This window comes from Agelaius tricolor, unplaced genomic scaffold, assembly GCF_023055355.1.
Source record: "Agelaius tricolor isolate 1412-34295 unplaced genomic scaffold, bAgeTri1.0.p SCAF_1, whole genome shotgun sequence".
NCBI classification, from domain to species: domain Eukaryota; kingdom Metazoa; phylum Chordata; class Aves; order Passeriformes; family Icteridae; genus Agelaius; species Agelaius tricolor.
In genome coordinates, this window is record NW_027269261.1 from 103,233,531 (window position 1) to 103,259,463 (window position 25,933).

General features: G+C 37.2%; 1 protein-coding gene across 5 annotated transcripts in view; it reads right to left on the bottom strand.

Moving 5' to 3' along the window:
• EPHA7 (EPH receptor A7) overlaps positions 1-25,933 on the bottom strand; it is a 166,018-nt gene that overhangs the window by 11,724 nt on the left and 128,361 nt on the right. Inside the window, exons 8-17 of one of the 5 annotated variants that reach the window (XM_071445951.1) lie at positions 23,411-23,519; positions 22,659-22,714; positions 18,845-18,970; positions 14,552-14,737; positions 13,930-13,991; positions 12,727-12,936; positions 11,505-11,654; positions 6,863-7,056; positions 5,607-5,762; positions 203-4,425 (exon numbers count right to left, since the gene is read on the bottom strand). In XM_071445951.1, the coding sequence (XP_071302052.1) occupies positions 4,311-4,425; positions 5,607-5,762; positions 6,863-7,056; positions 11,505-11,654; positions 12,727-12,936; positions 13,930-13,991; positions 14,552-14,737; positions 18,845-18,970; positions 22,659-22,714; positions 23,411-23,519 (1,364 nt within the window). In that variant the 3' untranslated portion in view covers positions 203-4,310. Of the gene's footprint in view, positions 1-202; positions 4,426-5,606; positions 5,763-6,862; positions 7,057-11,504; positions 11,655-12,726; positions 12,937-13,929; positions 13,992-14,551; positions 14,738-18,844; positions 18,971-22,658; positions 22,715-23,410; positions 23,520-25,933 lie in introns of those variants that run through there. The other 4 variants (XM_071445939.1, XM_071445946.1, XM_071445936.1 and 1 more) reach the window with 4 other exon arrangements.

The following is a 25,933-nucleotide window of genomic DNA, read 5'->3' on the forward strand; positions in this document are numbered from 1 at the left end:
TGCCCTTCAATCCTTTCACACAGCCAGTGAACTGCTTCATGTCATTACTGGGCAACAGAACGTTGGCTGAACCAGCCCTTGTGATGTTTCTGTACCACCTGGCATTACGGCTGTAGTGACATGACCACCCTTCCAGCAGTAACGCAAAAGTCACGGAATTTAAATCACTCTCAAAATTGCTAAATATGAATTACTTAGAAAGTTAAGGACAAATTATTATTTTTTTATTTCAACTACTAATCAATAAATGTAAAAAAATACCAACAACAAAACAAAAATAAACCCCGTTCATCCCCCACATTAAAGCAATAGATTTGTAACATTCAAAACAGTGGAAACTATTCATCGTATATTACTATTAGTGGAAAAAAGCAAATTTAATTTAAAATCACTTTTTCAAACTCCCTCAGTGGCTGCCAGATAATTCAAGCTTAAACAAATATAAAAAAACCTCATTTTAAATTGAAAATAATACAGACAGAGCTCAATTATTGAGATATTAAGGGCAACATTCAATTTGAGATACATTTAAGCATCTTTGCCTCCTGGAGATTTTACATGACAAGGCTTTAGATAAACATGGTTTTGCAAACAGCAACTATCATATCTGATCACATAACCTCTGGACTAAAGCAGTATGTCAGCAAATATTTCTGATTATTTAAAATATTAAATAACTGTAATTTACTAGGCGGGTCTTCCTCAGAACAATCACAAAAATTTTCAAGAATTGATATCCACATACAAAAAGCATTTAGATGGCCTGTTACAAGTCTCTGAATAATAATAATTAGAATAAAAAATCACCTCTCTCTGTAATAAAGCCCAGTTTAAATACATTCTGGGATATACCAGTGGTGGAGGAGCTGCCTTTCTATGACACTCGGCTTACAAGGAAAACTGGAGCAGCCAAGGACAGATAGGGTAGGAATCACTTTACCTAACTTTAGCTATATAGATATTAGATGCCTAATTTAAGCTAATCATCTGGCTTCCCTCTACCTTCCCTCTAATGGAGATAAGCATTCCCAGAGGGAGATTCATCCTGCTTTTTTTTAGGCATCTTTCTTCTAGATGCTTGCAGATGAATAAAGTCAAGAAATATGAGTCTCACTGACAGCCTCATAATCTGTCATTAGCAATGCACAATGTCCAAATTCTTGGAAATAAAGCCGGAACTGAATTTGTCTTTTCTTTCATCATTTAGCCTTTCATTCTCCCCTCAACCCAACTTATTCTTCAGTTCCTTCCATGAGCATCAACTTTCTCTGGCACTTTTTTTTCTTACCCTGGACTGTGTTTTCTGAAACCTGGGGAACTGCAACCGATGTCAATATTTTGCTGCTCTGCCAGTTACAAATCCATTTACATGCATGTGCTCTAAATTGCAGTAATGATCTGAACATGTAGGTAAGTTATCTTATTGATTGCAGTTGATCGCGATTGTGCTTTCTGGGTCTACTCTACCACTTTCAAATGTGTAAAAATCTGTGGCAACATTAAGGCAGTCAAGGTATATAGATGAATGCTAAAATATATTTACTATTCAAAGAAGATGGCTTAAATCAAACGAGGAAAATTAAGGAAGAAATACCATTAGGGCCCTCACTTGTACATGCGTGAGCCCAAATCACCACACATGCTTTGAGGCCTCTGTGCTTCAGAATATTGAACAAGTCCTAAAGGTGAAGCCTGGCCTCAATTCTTTTGCATTTAGGGTTTGTAGATTCTCAGCAATACCAGCATTGCTGCATCACACCTTTGATGACCAAGCCCTTAGAAACAGTAGCCGAGATTTATAAGGAAGCAGGTGTCTGAACTTAAAGACTCCTGAATTCCTAGCTGGGTGCCTAAAGCAGCAACAAGACTGTCAAGCACCCTGCCCAGCTGCCCACAGATGCTCACCACAGTAGTGAGGCACTTAGCATTTGTTAAAACACAAAATGGATGTTTATTAATTGTGTATTTTTTAATTGTGTTCTAATGGCTACTTGAAGTGCCTTGGCCGAGTGCTTGCGTGCACTAATTCCAATATTGGGCATGCAGTCTACTCTGCGTCTTATTCCTACAGATTTTTTAGAAAATTAATTTTAATAGTTAAAAAAACAGCTTGAGCTGCATACGTGAAAATAACTCCGTTACGACTGAATGACAATCTAATACGAAATAAGAATAGTCACCATTTTTTCTTACTCTGCCCAAATCCAGGCAATAAATTAGGCTTCTCAGCATGACTGTAAAGTGCTGTGAATTGTATAAACAATCATATATGGACACTGAAAAATAACCCTTATGCACATTGCATTATAGTTCCAAAAATATATTTACAGTCTATTACAAAGATTACAAATGGAAGTGTCTATGTATCGGGATTATGCTAGTTAAAAGCTTTTTACAGATTTTCTTCAACAAAGGTGGGTGGGGACAAAAAATTAGTAAAACCAAACTGATTTTTCTAGTGAAACAAATAAATAAAATGACAAATATAACACTGTACAGTGATCTAAAAAGGGGGAGAAAAAAGGAAGGGGGGAGAAAGGATGCATTTAAGTTTTTGATAACTATCTTTGGTCCTAAATGTGGGAAAACACATTATGTAGCACTGAATATACATGTTTGTTTGTGATGCTCTGCAAGTAAAATAGAAAAATATAGTGCATTTTCAATGTATTCAGAGCTCACTACACATAAATGTGTGTACAAAACAAGACAGTATAAATAAAATTTACAAGTTTTACAAAGGAACATTTACAAGGTTTTTCTTTTGTTTTTTATTTTTTTTGTGTGGATGCCCACATTATCAAACCAGACCAATTTATGACTGATCCCTGGGATCTTTCTCTATCAAAATCAATAGAAGCAGCCCAATTCTCTTTGGAAGTACAGCATTTCATTGCTGGGGTAGTTCACAATTTTCAGATTTTTTTTTTCAAAGCATTTCTCTCTGGTTCATGTACATTCTTGCAATATCTGTAAAGATTCTGTTCATTATTGCTTATGGTAATTAAATATTTTAATCAAACAAAATTTATATATAAGTAAATGTTGTAAAAAGATATTCCATTGAGCAACTACCTTTGCATCTCTGTTCCTGATGAATGACCATTGTGTCTGTGTGACCACGTACACGCATGTTCGTTCAGAGCAGCAAAAGCTTGTAAAAAAATTGAAAATTCTGAACTGCCCCTTGTCTCATGCTCTACAGTTCTCATATAAAAGCTATGTCCTTATTCTGACAGCTGGACTGCATACAGCTTAAACTCATAGAAAATATACACCAGCTAGTTCTCTTAGATTTGCTAATGCAGAGTACTGAAAAAAAAATGTGATGTGCTCAGATTAAATGGTTTAGGTAACACTGGAGAACTGCACACATACTCTGAGACACTCCTACAATCACTTGTCCATTCAATGCTGTGTCTCAGCAGGTTTACAGCTGTAGATCTACATCTTAGAATATATCTCAGTTTAACTCTAGTCCATTAAAATCATCTTGCAAACAATTTGCTAAAAGTGCCTAGAACTACTTAGGGGTCATTATTGCTTTTCTTTTTCTTGCTTTTTTTTTTTCTCTTTTATTTTCTTTTAAAAGATAGCATATGTATAACCTTAAAAAATTCTTTAAAAAATATCAGAGCTCTTGGCAACTTGCATTTTCCTGACTCCCTGCCAATTAGCTAGCCATGTCAATACGGTGTTGACTTAACAAAAGGAAATGGCACAAAGGGATACCAAAGTTCAGATAGATATACATTGCTTGGTCATGCTTCTTAAATCTCTAGGAACTCAAATTCAGAGGTACCCAGTGTAGTAATGTGTCATTGAATTAGCACTAAAAAGGTCCAAAGATATAAACATCATACTAAAAGAAAGTCTTTATGAAGAATAAACACAAATGATTAAAAAAAGATTCAGAAATCACAGATTTAAGGAAAATATTTTGTTGAATTCAACAATAATATCATGATTTTATCTGACAAATATATTCTTTTTTAAATTTTTATGTACATTTAAAAAGTCTATTAGATAAAAAGGAGGTTAGAGAGCTCAAGGTGTTTGTATGTTTATTCAGGTAGTACTTTGTTTATTGTCACTGCTGTTTTCCTTGCCACCACTGGTGGATCCTAATTCCCTTTTCATAAATTCTGGTGGCACTTAGGAGTTCAAGTCTGTAGGTGCTTCTTGTAGCTCTTCTATTCACTGCAGGAAGGACCCAGGAAATCAAGTGTCTTCTAGCAGCACTTCATATATACTGAAGGCCAGTGCTGTTCTCTCAGTCTGTCACCTCCCTCATAAGGGAGAAATGTCTATCACACTTGGATGCCAGTGCCGTGTAAATGTAGCATTTGTGCTCTCATAGTCTGAATGCTGCTCATGATTTTCTTTTGATGACCAACCAACGTGATCCCTAAACTCATCACATCCCTGGGGAAGATAAATGCGTACATTGTTAATTTTTCAACTTAGACTGCTATTGTATGGCATTCAACTGTGAGTCAAAGCTACGCAGTGGTTTGGACTACGGGGTTCTGAACTACATGGAATCTACGCTGTAACCTCAGCTCAGTACTGGGAATTTCATACAGGCACTGTTCAACCTCTCAGCCACTAGTGCAATTACATGACAGGTGTCATGCAATTGCACTGTGTGGGTCTCCACATCTGAGAAGGAGGTCAGTATGTTTTGCATAATCTTATCTGATCATCTTATGGTGTGTCTGTTAAGGACACCCAAAGACAAAGGCACTTCTCTTGTAAAGTACTTTGGGTAGTTTTCAGGACAAAGTTATGTATAAATACAAGATTTTGGGGATCGTAGTCTGTTTCCTAAAGAGATGCCTAGATGCCTTTGCACATTGACACATACCCATCATGCAAATGAGTGAGGAGCAGCAGTTTGAACTCCGCCCCTACTAATGCTAGAAGCCTGTGGACTCTGACAACAGTTCCCAAGCTATAGGCTGAGACCCCTGGTGACACCAGGCAGATAAGAATAGGGTTGAACTCTTGAGAATATTGGATTAGAAACTTTTTTAGAAACCCACTGCTCTCTAAGAGGAATTATATGTGTTTGGCAACCACCAGGACAAGAAAGTTTTTTGCAGGGTGCCAAGAAGACCTGTTTTAAGATGACAGTACTGATACAGGCCATGTTTGCCTTCAGAAATTGTTTTGCTTCTACAGACTTATCCTGATGCAAAGTCCTGTCTTGCAGGACACAGACAGCCCCCAGCCAATTAGAAGATAATTCCATATCTTCCCAGAGCACATGGGGAAAAAGGTACCAATTAGGTGGTGGAGGCAAAGTGGTATTTTCCTACACATACATACTTTGGAAGGGGCCACATTCTCCCTCAAATTCTAGTCCCTTTGTGTTATTTCAATTGGTCTGAAAGGCAGGGAAAAACGTGATGCCACACAGAGGCAGCAGGGTATTTGCCCTTTCATGAGATGCTCTAATACAACATCATCAGCTGCTAAAATGGCTGATTTGACCCCCAAGTACAACATTTGTACTCAAGGTAAAGTTTTGGAGTTGAACAATGTGTATTGTTGTACCTAGAAATTCCCTAAATGCAAGTTAAACATGCCCAGTACTAACTTACTCAATAGTCATCCTGGCAACTGATTCAAGAGAGTTGTAGCCTGCTGCTGTGAAATTATCCTTATATCTTTCCATCTTAATAGCTTGTAACCATTCGCCTACGGAGCAGAAAGTGGTAAAATCGGGAGTGTTCTGGTCCAGAAGAGGGCTAATTGGTCTATGGAGAAGGAAAAAGGAAAGTAAGTTGTTTCCAAAGAGAGTAAAACATCAGGGAGTATTTAGCAAGGTGAGAGTCAAATAAGTTTTGGGTATTAAAAATGTCAAGATTAGAAAGTAATAGGCCTTTATACACAGTTTAGATTATTCTGTGAATAGCTCTTGACTGCTCTGTAGCTCACAATATGTACTTCCTAAGCTTATTCACATAAAAGATGAAAGGTCAGAGTGAGCAAAATCAGCCTAATGGACTACTGTTACCAACAGAAAATCAACCTTATTACCTAGCATGACAGCAGCTGTCTCTATGTTGCTGAGTAAAATAAAGATGCTATTCTTTTACTCATCTTAGAAAATATAGTAGCAGCTACTCCCATTTTTCAATTGGATGGGACAAAACAAAGACAAAGGAAGAGCAGAGACACAAAGTCTTAAGGTCACACAGCAAATCAGTCATAGAAGAATCAGGAGCAGAACACAGGCCAGCTGATTCCCAGTACAGTGGGATAGCTAGCAGATCAAAGGATTACCATGATTAAATAATTCACCTGAAATTTATGAAGAAGCCATTAAAAACTACATCATGAAATACAATGAGATGCAATCACTGAAAGGAGTTAAAGCCAGAAAATGAAAGATAAAAATCTAGAGGGTAGCATGTCAAGGTACATTGGCCAAGCATTAGTATTGTTAATTACTATTTCTACTGTAGCAGTTCCTTGGGCAAGGGATGTATCATATAAACATACAGTAGGCAATGATCCTTGCCCTCCAGACTTTATAATTTTAAGAAACAAGGAAAACACAAAACACTAGTGATGAGAGTACAGAAAGATGAGCAGGCAGTAGTTTACTGAGAAATGTGTTAGTTCTGCGATATTTATTTTGGTTTGTTTTTTTCTAAGAAAGTCCTACTTGGCTTTGTTTAGCATGGTAAAAAAGAAGGGCAAATGAGGGAAGAGAAGAACAGGGAACAGAAAGAAGGAAGAACTGAAAGACAGATGAAATAAATAAGTGTGAACTGGAACCAGCCACCAAGCAGAACATCCAGAGCCCAGCCATGTGCACTGTCATAAGAACACACACCAAAGCTTTTCTTACCTGCTACAGGTTCCCAGGGGGGTTTTCAAGCTGTTTGGATTTCTAATCATTTTGTCCAGAATGCCAACTATCTGCTCAAACTTTGGCCTTTCACCACGTTCCTTCTGCCAACAATCCAGCATCAGCTGGTGCAGTCCTGCTGGGCAATCCATGGGTGCTGGCAAACGATAGCCTTCTTCGATTGCTTTTATAACCTAGTAGCCAAAATAGTTAATCATTTTTCATCAACAGTAATTTAAAGAATAGGTATTGCTACCCAGTTCAAATATCTAAGAAAAAATAAAATAAAATAGAATAAAATAAAATAATCAATAAACAAAAATTTGCCATTGGTGTTGCAAAAATGTGAGTCTGTTGTTTTAACACTAGCCTTCGGTTTTTCAAATCATTTCCCCAGCTTTATCTTTGGGCTTATTTAGCATATTGTTCTATATGTGCAGAACATAGCTATATTACCTAGACAAGTGAGTAGCAGGGAACAACAATTAAATTCACTGAGGGAGCAGCAGATAGATTGATAAATTGAGTTATTTCAGAAAGCATTATTACTAGCCCCAAGGTTTTTATGAAAGAGTGTGTGGTAGAAGCAACTGACTTTTAAATGGATGGATATCTGTGCATGCACATATAAAATACAAAAAGCCTGAAGGTATTATAAAAGGATCCAAGAAAAATGTTTAGCAGACAGAAATTGCTAAGGAAAAAGGTTGTATTCTATGTCTAGCCATGTTATATGAATGATAAAGCAGCAGAACTGTATGAGAGAGAAAGACCTGGGTATATATATTAAAATGCTATTTTAATATATCACAGAAAGTTAGATTTAATAAGAGATGCTGCTAGATGATGATATGATCAAAGGACAGCATAAATGTCTGAACCAAGAATTACACCCACCCGTTGACTTCCTTAGCCGAGTCCATTTGGATTTAAGTAAAAATAAAAATGGATAAAGTAAAATCACAGCAAACTGCTGTAAACCTTGAGGGCAGAATAAAAAAAGCACATCAGGAAGCAAGGCAGATAAGAAAAGCTAGTGAAAAAGGGCTAAAACACTGTTCATGGGGGATTTCAAGTATACTGACATTGACTGACACAGCAGCATTAGAATTGCTAAGGAAGGGTGCTTGTTCCTGAAGGGGACTGTCTTCTCCCTCATTTTGTAAAGAAAACAAGATCAGAAGCTGTTCTAGATGTAGTTCTGGGATGTAGATCTGGTATGATAAATAATGTTGGTAAATATCTAGGTTTTAGTAAATATAATAACCTCAGAAAGAAAATATTTTGTAGGTTGTGTGAGAAAACACAGAAGTAGTGGACTGCAAAGTAGACAGAACTGCCGACAATACAGAATGACCTTCAAAAAAGCTGGCTGAAATCCAGCCAGGTTTTGTATCAAAACCTTTTGCATAAAAGAAATTTTGTGAAAAGAGAAGGTATAGCCTAGTGGTAAGGCACTGACTGCAGTTTTGTGTCACAGAATGTCCTTTTGACCTCAGGGAAGTTGCCTCATCTCCCAGGCCTCAGCTTTCTCTCTGAACATTTAGAATGACAGAACTGTCCTACAGCTCAAAAATGACTGAGAAATATTCAATTCCTGCAGAAACATTCACACCTTGAAGACTGAGTGCAGTGACCTTTTACAAACGTTGAAGTTGTCTGTCAGGGAGGGTGTGGAGAGAGGTTTTCTGCAGAAGAACAGGGAAATTGGAAGAACAGAGCTATATAGTGAAGAAAACATAAAAAGTAAAATGTAAGATCCTTTAGAGCTATATTAAGAGGAAAAAGAAAAGAACAGCTCCTTATGCTTAGAAGTAGTAGTGGAATGAAAGTGAAAAATAATCTACAGTGTGTATAGGACAATTACTGTGCTGTGAAAAGTAATGCAGGGATATCTGACCCTCTAAATGGCAAAAGGTATTAAACACTTTGAGCATGCTATATATGATTTACTACAAATGAAGTAGTTGCTTAAGAAGTCAGAAGACAGAGATCACCAATGAGAAACTAAAAAGTAGGTGCCAGCAACAACAGTTCAACCACTAAAATATCTAATACCCTTAAAACTGGCAAAGTATCCACATAAGACTCTATCCAAGAATGTAAGGGAGAGTGAAAACATGAATGAAGTGATCAGAACAGGAGTTTTCCCCATTCACTATGAACTGCAGATAAACCTGAAGAAAACTGGGAATCAAGATGATGATGATGATCTTTTTGAAAGGTGTTACTTCAGAATCAGCTTCTCTGATATGTATTCTGAGCAAGAAGGGTGAAACTGGGAAATATGAAATAATGAATCAGCTAGAGATGGATGGAATTGCTGTGAACACCCAAAACACTGAAAAAATATTCTAAAATATTGATAAGTAAAGTACAAGTGTCCACTCTGCTAAGAAAGGAGGAGGTGTGGTTCAAAACATCAGTACTCAAAGAAAATTAAATAGATGCAGGATTTTTTTTTTAAATAAGCAAACCTACAAAGAGAAAACAGCTGGAGTTCTCACTAATAGAATTGATTTATATTATCTACACTTCCCCCAATTCGTTTTTGAAATTCTGCTTTTGCAGCAAAAAGAGTAAAAGGGGATACTGTAAACACTATGCTTTTACCATAAGCAGGCTGAGTATGCAAAACAGGATAGAAAGGACTGGGTCTGGTTATTTTATATTCTAAATGCCAACAAGGAAGTATTAAATAAGGGTAACTGGACAATGTGATGTTGTAACTCTACTATGGTCATAGAATATAATAATACAAATTATTGATTATAATAATGGTAAGAAATCCAGAAGTATAGCCTTGCCCTTCTCTGAAGAACAAATCTGCACTGAGGTTAGAAACAAATTGGGAGCAAGAACATCAGCAATCTAATAGGGGAATGGGGGTTTGAGGGCTCCTGGTACTAGCAAGGATTAAACTGAGGTGAGCCCACTGCTCAGGGAAGTTGGGGCCTCTGTCTATCATCTGTGCTCAGCCTGCTGTGCCTCTGCAGGGACTTTGCAGGATGAGTGTTCTTTTCGTGCATCCTAGCCCCAGCTCATTGCAAAATGGAGGGTTTTGCTTGAGAAGAGTTCACAATGCAAATCTGTAGCTTCCATCAGTCTAAATCAATGACTTAAAGGAGGAAGGGCAGGATTAAAGAAATGCTAACTGAAGATCCAAAGTCAGGGAGGCCTATTATTTAGAAGATCTGGTCTGCTCTATGGCTACACCCACATCCACTTTTAGGCAAAATGATACACTTAAAATATAAAAACTGAGTGCAAAATTAGAAGAACACATTTAGAATTTTTCATTACCGTTAAATACTCCAACTGGTGACTTTGAAGGAGAATAAATAACAAATCATTAGGTGATTCTAAATATTTGCATCATAGATTATCTAGGGATTGGTAGGATGTGTATATGGTATGGAATAACATGCCTGAAGATCACAACATACAAGAATATTTGGAATTATTTTACCAAGCAATTGATGCATCTTTTAACTATGTGCTATTCAAGAGTATCATGAAAGATGCTAAAAAGGGATAAAACTGTAAGAAGTGGCAATTAGCTGTTTTTTGAAAGCTCTTTTTTTCATGTGTTTTACATGCAGTTTTCAACAGAGGAATACTTTTCAAAATCTAATAAGAAGCATAAAGATATCAAAATTTCTCCTCGGTTTCAAAGTTTTTCCTTATTGTTCCCTGAAAGATAGGTAAGGTTTGCCTTTGAGGCATCTTATATTCCTGTCAGACTTCTTTTATGTTTGAATCTAGTACAGAAGGAAGGTGTCAAAAGAAATGAAACTCTACTGGGTGTCTGGGGAATGTAAATATTTCTCTTTCTCTGCCCCAAGGACTTGTTTGCCCATATTTTGACAGTCCATGAAATCTTTGACACTGAGACCTGTCAAATATTAACAACTTTGCACTGTGCCAAAATGACTCATCATCTACATTTTTATCTTTTTTTTTTCCAACTTTGATGTTGATCATTCAATCAAAAATTAAAATAACAATTAAAAAAACCACTCAAGCTTCAACCTGAACAACTTTAAATGAGACTCTTTCTGACATTTATCACACCTGTATGGCTTTTTCCTGTGTAATTTCTATATTAATAGATACTCCTGTCAGAAGTTGAAATTAACACCCATCTGTTCTATTACTGCTGACCTGTTGCTCTGGATCATATTTTATGCAAACAAGGGTACTTTTAAATCAGCATAATTAACTTGAAAAAGCCAAAGTAGGTCATTAACTGCCACTCAGACTTTTAACAACTTTTTTCAAATGATTAATCATTGCTCTAAGGTCAAAAACCTCCAAATTACTTTTTATTGGAAAAAAAAAATTCTTTCCACACTTAAGCATAGTAAAGACCCCATATTACTATTTTGATGTTCCAGTTTGAATTGATACTTAGGACAGAAACCTACAGTATCAATGTGGTAAAAAAAAAAAAAAATTTTGATTTTGGTAAAAAGTGAAAGTGAAAACTTTTTCATTTTGTGACAACCACACAGTACTTTGATAAGTCTTATTTCTAAACCAACATTTTATGCATTTATAGTGAAATACATATGTATGTGTTTGCAAGATGTAATTTTGGTTTTATTAACACACACGCACGCTCATGAACAGACAAACCTACATCTTGGTTTGACATGTCCCAGTAAGGCCGTTCTCCATAAGACATTACTTCCCACATAACTATTCCATAACTCCACACATCACTGGCTGATGTAAATTTGCGGTACTGAATGGCCTCTGGAGCTGTCCATCTCACTGGAATTTTTCCACCCTATGAAAAAAAGAAAAAAAAAATAGGAGAAATTTTTCTTTGTCACCCAAGGAATTTTCAGGTCACCTTCCACAGAATGCATTTACCATTATTCCCATCAACATCAAGAGCAGCACTTACATGATCTGCTATGGGGGACCGATTGCAGAATTTTCAAAGGTGCCTAAGGAAACTTAGTATCTTAAAACACTCAGAACATAGACACTTAGATACTTGTATAAGCTACCTTGAATGAGTTTCTCTGGAAGTGCTTATCCATCCCTCCACTGATTTTAAAGGGCTGCTTAGATGTCTGATTTACACTAGCCATTCAACTCCTGGCTAGCTGAAGCTAGGTGAGGGGAATCCCAACCTGTGCATATAAATCCCATTGACGTGTCATATGGCTCCTCCAAAATCTTGGTCTGACATTTTTAAACCAGGATCCCACTCAGAGCCCAACGGCAGGAATGACAGCCGTGAGCACCGGTGTGGTTTCCTGGATCCCTGTGCCTGTCGGAGCAGATTCCAGGGGCCCCTCCTTCCCTCAGCATGGGAAAATAGGTACAGGGAGGCCCCATGGGTGGGAAAGTGGAGCTGGCTCAACAAAAGAATAAAGAGCATAGTGTGCCTGATGAATGCATATTTAAGAGAAGTGTCCCACCCAAAAGCAAGGGAAAATACAGAAGTTGAGCTTTGTCACAGGCTAGCCTCCAGCTAGTCTCTCCCTTTGGTGAGATAAAATCTAGCCTGAAAAATAGTAACAGCCTACAAATATTTTAATTGACTCATAGTAAATTAGATGTTTAAAATGTTTGTGGGTAAAACTTCCTTATTTGTTCAATCAGAAAATCATGAGAAATGGAATAAAGAAGATGCCATAAAAAATGCTTAGAACTTAGTCAATAAAAAATTATGTTCTTATGAAAATATTATCCCCTAATTAGAGACAGATGTCTGCAGAGACTCTTCCTTTTGACTGGTTAAAACTCCCCATCAATTAATGTATTTGTCTTATCTATACTCTCCAGAAGATACACTTCTTCTAAATAACCGTATCTCAAAACTATTAAAACCCATTGATTTATCTTACGGTTGTAGTGTAGACAGCCTCTGGATCATCTTCTATAACTCTGGAAAGGCCAAAGTCTGACACTTTACAAACAAGGTTGCTGTTGACAAGAATATTGCGTGCTGCGAGATCCCTGTGTACATATCCCATATCGGCCAAATATCTCATTCCAGCAGCAATTCCTCGCAACATTCCCACTAGCTGAATGACAGTAAATTGCCCATCATGTTTCTGGAGGGAAGAAAGGAGCAGCAATTCTTGTTAGTATAGCTGAGAAGAGAAATAAGGATTAGTTTTATGACTTCAGCTTTCCACTTATTTACTCCTTCTGTGGCAAAGAAACTCACCTCCAACACACTTTCTTCAGTGATAAAGCAGTGCATCCAGTTAAGAAATGTGTGAGTAATTAATGTACTGGTAATAACAAAACTTGCTAACCACTGTATATTTCTCACTAACTCATAATCTCAGGAGAGATTGTCTAATGAAGATTTCTAATGTTCTTATAGCTTGCTCTTCATCTCTCAGAATAATTATTTGTATCAAGAAAATAAGAACTATCTCCTTTTTGTAACCCTAGCTACTGATAATTTTCATTCACAGCTTGGAGTTTATTAAAAAAAATAAGTCTGTTCTCTATAGAGTGTTTACATATCATTTCACCCTGACATGCATACCTGGTAAGCAGTCAGAACTGGCAAGTTCAGAACACACTTAAACAACACTAAATTGTTTTGAATTCGCATTTATTTTTTCCTTGTTCATCTCTTAAATAGAATTGTAATTCACATAGTGATTCTTTTATGCTGATTTCCACCATGCTGACAGAGTAAAATTCTGCTCCCAAATGGGCGAAGATTTGACTTCAGGTATCAGTGGTTTTAACTTCAATTGGTGGCTATAACCATGTCTATGCTACACTAAATCACATAAATTCCAGAATGATTCTGTCTGATCTTCTAATTTATGATCTGGTTTTGCTGAAACAACATAGAGAACCTGCTAGTATTGGTCAAAACTCCATTTCAACCTGAAAACCATTTTAATTATACTTAATTAAATATAATAAATATAATACAAACATAATTAATATTTTAATTATATTTAATTATATATGCATGTATACATATATATGCACAGGTATAAGAAATATTTTTTAAAGTGTCAATATACAATTTTTATGACTTTAAATATGTTTGTTTAAGTTTTCATTTTGGTACTCACCCTAAGAAATGCATCTAAGGCCCCATTCTCCATGTATTCTATTACAATCATGACTGGTTTCCCTGAAAGAAAAGAGGACAGATATTTGAGAGCAGTAAAACAAATGGAGTGCCTTTTTTTGATAAAACACACGCTATTCCTTTGAAGGATTGAATCATTCAGACACTGAACATTTCTGAGCCCTCCAGAACTGTTACAGAGCTCTAATTTCTTAAATATCTGCATGGAAAGTGGTCATGATTCATAAAATCGAACCATACAAATCAAAAAGTCAGTGTGTTCTCCTAACTCCTGCTGTGTGAACAGGACTCTGGAATAATGACACTTCAGATTATATGAAAGGACATGAGAAACTTTATCTCTCTGCATGGTCTTTGAGGCTAAATGAAACTAGAAAAATAATATGTTTCAAAGTACTTCATCTTTTAATCATGTGTGCATCTAAATTTTTTTCCTCAGGTTGTAGCATAAGGTAAGTATTGTTTTAGTTAGTTACGCATCAGGAGAAAATCCATTAGGAGTGTGCGGTCTGTTTATAATTTGAATCTTTGACCATGAATAAGGCAGAGTAAATGTCTGCCATTGTGTTGTTATTTGACTGACAGACCGAGCTGCTGCTTACCTCTGGTAACAACTCCTTCTAGGTGAACCACATTGGGATGGTCAAACTGTCCCATGATGCTTGCTTCACACAGAAAATCTCTCCTCTGCTTTTCAGTGTAGCCAACTTTCAGAGTTTTTATGGCTACTGCAACGTCTCTCTTGCCAGGAAGCTTTAGACGCCCACTGCACACTTCACCAAACTCTCCTAAAATGAAGCAGATCAATGCTGAATTACTCTGAATACCAGTATTTTTTTTAGGCCTTGATTCAAAGAGCCACCTAAGCGTGTGTTTAAATTTAATGTGTTCATATTTGAAATGGATTACTTTGGCATGCACCTTAAATGAATTACTGACCCTTACGGAATAAACACTTCAGTTAAGCCAACTGACAGGAGTATTATTTGAAAATTTTAAGAGACTTGTTAACAATTTCTTGCATTTTTCTAAAAACAGAAAATAAAGAATGAAGTGGCTTTCATAAGAAAACACTATTATTGAAATAGTAATACCATTCGTAAGTAAAAATGTTATTCCGCTCTACATGGTTTCCTTGCTATCTTTGGTTTCAATGGGCTTTTTTCTTTCAGAAGGCAGGTCTTGCAGACCTGCTTTTAATTTAGCATCCTTATGGTGTTAAATGAAGCACTACATTATTACCTTCAAGCAGCATAATTTACTTTACAGATTATGAAATGAAAGGTGTGACTTAAAACAAATTTGTTACATTAAACAAACACAAGTAAATACTGCAAGTTTGTAAAAGGTTCTAAACTAACAGACAATTGGAACTTGAAGAAGCCTGTGATAAAAAAGACCAAACAGCCAGCAAGAACACAAAAAAAAGCCCCGACAACCAAATCTCAAGAGAAGTAATTGGATTCCATCAGACAGAAAAGAGGATGAAAACATGTGAGATGTGGAGCTGAATGGCAATATATCTACCTCACTATTAACGAGATTATCAAAGATTTAAGAATTGTCCCTTGCCTCACAGCTGTGTCAGCAGAGAGCAGAAGTGAGATCTCCAATTCTGCAGACAGGAAGAAAAATCTCCTTGTATACATAGAAGAAGAAGGTAGTAACAGATGTTACTGAATAAAAGATTAACCACAAAGATATTTAATAATCTGGTACTTCACAAACACATCTGGAGTTTGAGAGATATGGTTCCAAGTCCCTCCCCCAAATCAAATCAAGTCAGAAATTTCTCTCCTCCATACCTGTGGAGTGCCTTAACATTAAGCTGTTACATGTACCCAAGTATGCAGACACACCTACATCTAAGACGTGTTTTAGGATGAGTGCTGAAACAAATGACTGAACTAGACAAGACCTACACAGAGAGTTTGATTAGAGAATCCTTTTGTGAGAAATCTTGTGGGATCAGGACTTAAGTGGACATGCAGACTGGCAAGGTGTCTGGCTGTCAGTGGAGAGAAGTATGCTCGAAGTTGGCCTGAATGCCTGAAGAGATAGAAGTTGGGGTGTTTTAATGGAAGGGCTGCAAAAAATCTTGTTTATGACATCATCAGTATTTGAACACTTCTCTTCTCCTATGAGCCCCAAATCGAGCTTTGGGAAATAAAAAAGCAGTACCTGGGTCTTGGCTTCACAGTTCATCCACAAGGGTAGAATTTTGATCATGCCTTTGACCATTTTTAACTGACTTGTTTGAGCAAACCTCCACTCAGTATGGCTCTTTTCACGACCCTGACAGGAGATGACTGCACATAGAATCAAATTTCTGTCCCCCACATTCTATGCTAGCTGAATCAAGGCTAGCTCAAATTAATTCCATACACTTCGTGCTGTACCTATGCTAATTGACCACACAAGTGTTCCTGCCTGCATATTATCCTCAACCATCCTTGGGCACTGATCTAAGAATGCCACAAGGTACAGCTGTTACATACACAAAACTAGCTGCTCATGCCCCAAGCTTGGTGCCTTAACCTCCCTCCTGCACTTCATTAGCAACGTGGATGACTATTAATGAATTCACCACTCACCCCACTCACAGCTCCTAGCCGCAAAAACTTCCTAAAGGGTAACAATTTTCTCTAGCAGTACTTTCCAAAATTTTTTCATTCCATGCCCGAAAACAAGACGTGAGTATAGGAGTGTGTCTGTGTGTCTGTGGTATTTCAGAGCCAGGTAATTAGGATACTTGGCACAGGAGACACTAAGGCTTAACTCCTTTCCAGCTCTCTGTGATCTGATTTTGATTGATTTCCAAAGGCAGATCACACACACTTGGGCAAACGAGAAATTTCACTTGTATGTTATGCATTTGAGGCCAGGATGCTAGCCAATTAACTACTTTTATTCCCAAGAAAATAGTACATTCAGCTGAAATGATGCCCAAAAATAAACTGGAAAATATGACAACAAGAGAGGGAATATTGCACAGCCGCACAGCCACTAGCTCAGCATGTCAACAAAGCAGAGGCTAAAACAAAGGATGTGTGGTATGAACAACTTAACATAGTGGACACCATATTCTGTATCTGACAGGTGGCAACAGCGGGATGGTAATGAAAATGTTGGCGAGGAAAGCACATATCCCTCATGCAAATTGAGTACAAGCATACTTGCACCCTGTTTGTGTCTGAGAGACGTGGCACTACTCAATAGTTGATGTGGTCAGCATTGCTGATGCATATTGAGATTGCTAAGTGGCTTTTCTGGTGCTGTCACTAGCAGAAATTCCATATTCTTCTTTGATGTATGAGTTTCAACTGCTGCTTTGGGTCTGCTTGCTTCTGTTGTTCCTGGACTGCATTTCATTTCACTCCTGTTTGCTATTTACATCAACAGGTTAAAGCCATAGCTAAACATGATACACAATATGCTTTCACCACTGCACTCCTAATTAATTTTCTTCAGATTGACTACTGACACACGTTAGTTGTTTTTGCTATCAATTATACTCATTAAAATCAAAAATAAATTCATCTGCAGTCAAGAAAATTAACACTCTGGAATTTGTCATAACAGTGAAAATGCATTTTAAACAGTATACTCTGCAGCTCAAGTGTTCTCAGCATTTTTCTCAGAAGGCATTAGCAAAATCCAACTGAATATATCTTTGTGCTCTGAACTGTTGCTATGCTGGTAGCTTTTTAACTCAAAGCAAAAGATAAAGCTCAGCAAATTTTCCATGCTAATCTTGCATATTGTGTATCTATTAGAAGAGATGCTGCCATTCTGGCATCACAAAAATTACTAGTTAGCAAGGGCTGGATTCTTATGCTCTTACTCATAGAAGGAATAATTTGCTCAGCAGTCTGGTTAATTTCAATGGTACTACTCCTTGATTAAGACATGATTCAACATGACTGAGGTTACTTTTAAAAGGCGTTGTGAATTCTAAGTGTAAAGATTTTTTGACAGGTAAAACAACTTATTCTAAAGATTTTTCTTCTTCTGTTTTTAAATAATACTGCAACATGTAATTTACAGTACTAAACTACAGGTGATTTTAAAAGAATTCTACTAATACTTACATAAAACAACAGGAAAGCTAAAGAACATTTCCTCCAGGAATCCAAAGTATTTGATATTTTTCTTACTCATGGAAACTTAATTTCACTACATGGAGTAGTGCAATAAAAATGTCACGTATCTTATTAATGCAAACAAATGAAACTGCCTTTTTAGAGCATGAACACCATGGCTTAAGTAGGTGGTAGACAGTTCAAGAGAAAAAAAGCAATGTAGTGCTGGTGCAATTACAATCAGTCATAAGAACTTAAACAATAACTTTTTGTATTCATAAAATATCAAAAAGAAAAATGGTAGAAGGAAAAACAGCTTTAGGGAAGATTTTGTTATAAAGAAACAAGACCTTCCCACTCTCTATTGAAGATTGTGTGCTGCAGCCAGTTTTCCTTACTCACATGAACGAAGCTGCAGAGGTCAAAAAGCCCCCTTGCAAAAGGCAAGCAAGCAGAATTTGCACAAATGCCTAACGCCTTTACTCCGACAGTAAATAATAGGCAGCACAACCGGCCCACTCCCCCCAGTTCCAATTTTAACAGCAGATACTCGATTAAAAACCCATAAGCTTTCAATGTCAAGCAAGACTTTTAATTTACTCATTTATTTGGGATTTTTTAGTTGTAGTTGGGCTTTTCTCCTGTTTGTTTTACATTTTAGAAGCAAGTGCGGCTTCATTGCTCTTAACCACTCTGGCAAATTCAAAAAGTTCTTCTATACCTGAGGTATAATTATTTGCCTGTCATTATGATGAATGAGTTTCGATCCCAGCTAAATGGAACAGTTGAATCAGGAAGCCACGGCAGCCTTACCTGCGCCAATCACACGCTCAATTTTAATACAAGAGGCATCTAGCTCCTTGGCGAATTGATGGACAGCTCTATTTGGGTCCTCGTAGGTTTCAGGGTCAATGTAGGTTTTGGTGCCTGGAAATTTAACTGTAATGATGTAAGAAAGCATGACTGTGATGAAGCAAAAGCACTTATTGTGCAGTCAGCCCAGGAATTTCATTATGCAGAGTGCTCCTTGGAAGAGTGAACCTGTTTCCATGCCGCCTGAGCCAGAGCCACTCTGAGAGGCAACCTTAGTTTTAGGCATCATCTGCAAGCATGCTGACACAAGTATAAACAATCCCACCTCTAAAAAATGACTAACATTAGCATCTCTTCTTGAACTGAAAGAAATAATAAATATTAAATAGTGCTTAATGGAATAAAATGCAAGGGTTGAGTGGGAGTAAAAACAAAGCGGGAAAAGGGTATAACGCCAGCAGAGGAGGTGAAAGTTTCTTTTCCGTGTAAGGACATCTTATCCTCTTCACCCAGGATGTGTAAACAGCATTTCTTTATGTTATTTCTCTCCTCTAGTGGGATTTGAAAGGCTCCTCCAACCCCTTGAATTTGCTTAATCGACTGAATATAATATTGTTTGTAGACTGTGGCAATAGTCAAACTATTCACAGCACTCAGAAATTACAACCTTAGGTGTATTTCTTGCACTATAATATGAACATGAGAAACACCTGCAGCCAACTTGTAAAGGCACAGGAAGGCAAAGTGGCCTCTGTGGCACAATTATCCCCCTTCTCAAGCACCTAAGTGAATAATATGCAACAACTTGTTTTTTGCTCATTTTTTCTCCACGCTTAGTACAGCCCAGGCAGCATAGTGCTCTGGCCAGCATGCAGTTTTTTCCCTTAGTTTGATGATGGTTCAGGTAAATTATCTTTCACTATTCTGGTCAAAGCACAAGCTCAGGGAAATCTATTAATCAGTCAATTTTTATGATATAAATTTGTTCAGAAGAATTATACTCTTGAGCTTTAATTAAATCAGTGAATTAAAACTCAATATGAAAATGCAAAAATGTTCTTCTGTTAATTGATATAAATAAGAACAGGATCAAAAGTCAATACAAAACATAAATAAATTTCAGTGGCTTTGTATTCTTTGAATTTAACATAAAATATATTAAATTTGAAACTATATTGAAAAACAGCTTAGTAATCATGTGTATTTATGTTTTAGATGGTATTAATGACCTAAATCCACAAACCATAAGAAAAATAAAAACAAACCTAGAGAAATTGTTTCAGTAATATAATGAATTTACATCCAGGGAAATTATTTGAAATGTTGCCCAGATGTTGTTATCTGTCACATAATCTATTTAAATGGATGTTCTTTTAGCTGTATTGGAAATTTGAATGCTGATTTTTTTTAAAATTATAAATATTTATTTCTTAAAACCAAAAGAGACTGGACAAAATGAGAATTAAGCAGTAGGTTGACCTCTGGTAGTAGTGCTTTAAGGCAAGGAGATGGAGAAGGAGACATCCTCTTGTGTTTGTGATAAAGGGCCTGGACTGGAAGTAACCTTGTGAATCTCAAGTGGGCCTTTGACGGGTCTTTGTTCAAGCTGTCATAAAACATTTTGACAGGCCAAGGCTATCCTGGCATAGCAACATGAAATAATGCTGGCCTGCATGTGCAGACATTGTTAGATGAAAAAGGGAGGAGGAAACCAAATATAAATCTGAATTGCTTGACTAAACTCCTCCATTGTACTTGTATTTTCAAGTGTAGCACTTGAGGTCAAATAGAGATGAAGGGAACTGAAATGAAATATATGATGGTCTATTAAATGCACTGCTTTAAAATCTGCTTTAAAAAATGTTTGCAAGTTGTTGTTCTAAGTAACTGCTTGTTGTAAGTTACATTTCTGAAAATCCAGTCTGGTACCTCAGTGCAGAAGAATGTTGTCTAGCTACTACAGAACAAAAGGCCACCAAACTGGTGTTCACAGCTCTGTGACCAAGCTGGTGACCACAGCATTGGGTTCCATCTCACTCTGCACATGGCTATCAAATGAAATTAAATGCTACACCTACAATCAACAGATGAAGGAAAGCTAGTTTGGCAAGAAGTGAATTTTATCTGGTGCCATGATTTAAGAAACACTATGTATGCTCAATAATCAGGCCAATTTGCTAGATAACAAGATTTCTTGAATGTAAAATGAGGGAAAGGAACACTTATAAAATTTCACCATTTCTGGATCAACTATCAATTACTAAGTAGCAGTTTTCAAATTAATTTACACTTTTACTGAAATAAAAAAGAAAAAATGTCACCAACAATAGAGATAAATTATTTAGTTAGTGTATCCCTTTTGTTTATAAACTGAAAAACAAGAATATATAGCGGATCTTTTCCTTCAAGGACATAACGGGGATTTTAAAAGTAAAAGTAGTAGCTCTTCTGGAGATGTGAAAAGCTTATAATGCACTATGAGAGGCAAATTTCAAATCCATCACTCCCAGAAGAGCAGCATTTAAGTAGAATGAGATTTTTGACAAATTCTTTAAAATCAGCTGCACTGCAAAATGCATGATACATAATTCTTATTAATATTTTCCACCTTTCTGGTGCAGTTTATGAATTGATTGACTAAAGCTGCAATGATGTCACTAAGACACTCACTGCATTTAAACAATTTAGATAGCCACACACCCAAACTTAGGAACTATGATCAATTTCCAGCTTTTTTTTCAGGGAAGAAAGGTAAAACAGAACCTTGATCTGATTTTGAGTGGAGCTTTGGCTAGAACTATTCATTTAAAGAGGAATGCATTGAGAAAATGCTTAGAATTTATGACTAGTGGATACTTCATTTTCCGTGTGACATTATTTTTAGATAATAGCTCATGATTTTAACATACTTAAAACAATCCCTATAGCTTTCATAAAAAAATAATAAATCTGATGGATTTAAGATACAACTGCAATTATTGGTAGACAACAAAGGCTACATACAGCATAGCATGACTAAATAACATGTACTAATATGAGAGTCACCAGGCATGGGAGAAGACTGGAAAGACTGGCATTGTTCTGCATCAGAACTTATGTTCAGTTTAATTCTGTGATTTTTTTCAATTATGGTTGCTCAAAATAATTTTGCAACTTAGTTTAATACACTTCCTGAGTTAATGACTAATTCTAAAATAGATTAAAACATTCCTCTGCCCTTACATTTTCAATTGTCATGAATCCAAGAAGGATCTGTTTTATTGAGTTTTCCCAGGGTTCTAGTTTAAGTTGAAATGGTAGATGTGATTTTAACAAGAGAGGCTTTAGGTACTATTCTTAGCCAAACAAGTGATTGTACATCACACAACAGTAATGAAGTGGCTGACCTTTCTTTTCATATTAAATATTCTATTTTTAAGGACATTATGTTTTGTAAATATTGATGGTGCTACTGTATTCGCAGTAGCAGAACACAGCTTTTGAGCAGAACAGCTTCATTTTAGGGTGATGCAGTGACTCACACTTTCTTCATCTGAAGTTTGCCTGAGGTAAAGATCAAAAAGTCACTTAGGCAAAGGTCTCTTGAATACTGCACCTCAGAGGGATCATTAGGACAACGTGAAACATGTATTCAAAGCAACCAAAAGAAAACAAAATATGCAGAATGAAACCAACACTATATCATAGACATTTATAGAAATAAAACCATCTGTGTGAGCAATGTTGACTTTAATCTGTGTTTTTTGTAGCTCACATTTTTACAGTGCTGCAATTTGGAATTTTTGAAAGGCGGGAAAAAAAGCAAAACACTTACAATGAAAGTAAAGTTCTTCATCCCCTTCTTGATCCGCTTTGCTATAGCCACAATGCCTGAAAAGAAAAGAAAACACCAGTTTTACTAGTAAATAATGATTTACTTATCACATCTAAAGTCCTGACAAAATCAGTTCTGCAGGCTGGGATTTTCAGGCACTGAGCACCTAACTGCTGTAGGCCCTTTGAAACTTTCACCTATAATTCTATTGACAGCAGAGTTTTAAATAAATCATGAACAGTTGCAATCAAAAGGCTTTTGTATCAAATACCAGTCGAGACAGGTCTTGGAGAAAAAAATTCTAGTTCTAGTGAAAGGCTTCTGCAGATAAAACAGAGGATTAAAGAACTTGAAAGTAGAACACTGTTTTACATGAGGTTATTCTTAAACTTACTGCTGTGTCTCTTTTTTTTTTAATGTAAAGTCATTTAAAGGCTGATCAGATAAAGTGTCAGACTTCTCCATGTGAGAAAACTGAACAGAAAGAGAGACTTTGAGGAGTAGAGGTAAAGAACCTGCTAGGGGTTCCTTTTACAGCACATTTACGCAGGACAAAAAGAACATCTTGACACAAGTATCTTGCCAAAGTAAGAGGACAAACCATATAATTGATAACAGGATTTAAATGAAAACTGTCCTTACTAAGAATTTTTCTGTTTCAGTTTTGCAAATTACTATCCCAGGCTCGACTATGTCTCAAGAGTTCACAAGAGCAGTGTCAGATGTGCTTATGTCCATCAAAGATGCCATACCTTCGTCCGATGATGAATCCAAACACCATGAAGACCAGGATGATTGTTCCTGCCACAGCAACCACAGCTATGATAATAACAGGATTCTGTTCACTGGAAACAGCTGTGGCTGCAAACAGAGCACAGAGTTGAGATTAGTAAAAAATTAATCCCTACTGAGGGACTTCAAAAATTTAAGTCAATCATCATGAATTGTAGATTGTCTACTGTTGTAGACTGCCTTTGTCTGAAACATTTACATTGATGAAGTTAGTCTAAAGAAGGGCCTCTATTGGAAATTCAACTAAATGCTGTATGAGTTAATGATTGTCTACATTGAATAGAAAGAAGTCAAGCTGGAATTATCTTGGCCAAAGTGGTACAGCCATTACCTGAAAGCCAGCACCACCACATCAGTCACTTCCACTCCCTACTACTGCTTTGCTGCATCTGTTTTGACTCCCTCCTAAAAGGGGAGTCCTGGGTATCCCTGAAGGAGGGACAGTAGGACAGTAATCCCCTAACTCTGCTCCTAGCCTCCGCTCTAAAACTCATTGATATGACTTTGAAAGCTTCCTAGGAAATACTGTCTTTAAGAAAAATGTTTGTGCTGAAACACTATTAACACAGATTTCCTAGGTAGCATATTTCAATCTCTTACTGCTATTAATCATTGTAAATGGCTATTATTACTTACCATTTGTTTCTGTTAGCAACAAAAAGGTGCTTCCACATTAATACAAAATAGAATTATCCATGCTTCAGAGAATTTACATGCTAAAATATCCCCACATTATTGCTCTTTTTATTCAGATATGCCAATTCTATTAATATATGTAAATGTATACATGTCACATTAATGTAAACTGAGGATGTAATACTTAGCCTGAGAAACCTTGAAGCTTGTTAAAAACATTACTTGCCTGACATCTAATAAGGGTGGCCATGTACTGAGATACATTAAGTAAGCACAGCTCTCCTGAGCTCTGGAGATGCACTGGTTTGTAACAGTGAGGATCTGAACCAGAAGATGAATAGAGGATGAGACATGAGGGACTGTGTAAGTGAGAGTCAGCAGGAATCACAGAATCATAGAATCATTTAGGTTGTAAATGACCTCGAAGATCATCAAGTCCAACCTTTGACCGAATACCACCATATCAACTAATCCACAGCAGTAAATGCTACTTACAGTGGCACTTGGAACACCTCCCTGAGTGGCCCCTTCCAATGACTGAACATCTGTTTAGTGACAAAATTCTTCCTGATATCCCCCGGTGCATCTTGAGGCTCTGTCTTGTCCTTGAGAATAGACCAACCCTCACCTTACAACAAGCTCCATTCAGGTACTTTTAGAGAGTGGCTCCTCCCTGAGCCTCCATTTCTCCAGGCTAAACAACCCCAGCTCCCTCAGTTTCTCCTCATCAGTCTTGTGCTGCTGAAAATTCTGTTCCCTTCTCTGGACATGCTCCAGCAACTCAATGTATTTTCCAAAGCGAGGGGCTGAGAAGGATACAGGACTCATGGTGTGGCCTCACCAGTGCCAAATACAGAGCGATGATCACTATCCTAATCCTGCTGGTGACAATATTCCTGAAACAAGCCAGGATGCCCTTGGCCTTCTTTGCCACCTGGGCACACACTGGTTCATGTTCAGCCAGCTGTTGATCAGCATCTCCAGATCCTTTTTCACTGGGCCACTTTCCAGCTACTCTTCCTCTGACCTGTAGTGTTGCATGAGGTTGTTATGATCCAAGTGCAGGACTCAACACTTTACCTTAAAAACCTCATACAGTATTCTTTGGCCCATCCATTCAGACTGTCCAGATCCCTCTACAGAACTTTCCCATCCTCCAGCAGATCAACACTCTGGTCTGATTTAGTGTCACCTGAGAGCTTGCTGAGGGAGTCCAAATCATCAATTGTTATATTAAACAGGACTAGCCTCATTACTGAGTTTAGGGGAACCCCACTAGTGACCACCCACCTGCTGGATGTAGCAGCATTCACTACCACCCTCTGGGCCCGGCCATCCAGCCATTTTTTAATCAGCAAAGAGTGCACCTGTCTAAGCCATGGGCTGCCAGTCTCTCCAGAAGAATGCTGTGGGAGTCAATATTGAAGGCTTTACTAAAGTCCAGGTGGACTACATTCCCTAAGTAGGTAACTTGGTAATAGAAGGAGATCAGGTTGATCTAGTAAGACCTGCCTTTCCGAAGCCCAAGCTGGCTGTACCTGATCCATTTGTTGTCCTGTATGTGCCATGGAATCCCACTCAAAATTATTTGATCCATGACCTTCCCTGGCACCAGGGTCAGGCTGACCTTAGCCTGTAGTTCTCCAGACCGTCCTTCCAGCCCTTCTCATAGATGGGTGTCACATTGGCCAATCTGCAGTCCTCTGTGACCTCAGCCTTTTCCTCATCCTTGGCTACGCTCCTCCACATCAAGAAACCTCTTTTTGTGGTTAGTTTATTTATAAAAACACTTATTCTATTTCACAACAGACTGAGCTCTAGCTGAACTCTTACCTTCCCAGTTTTCT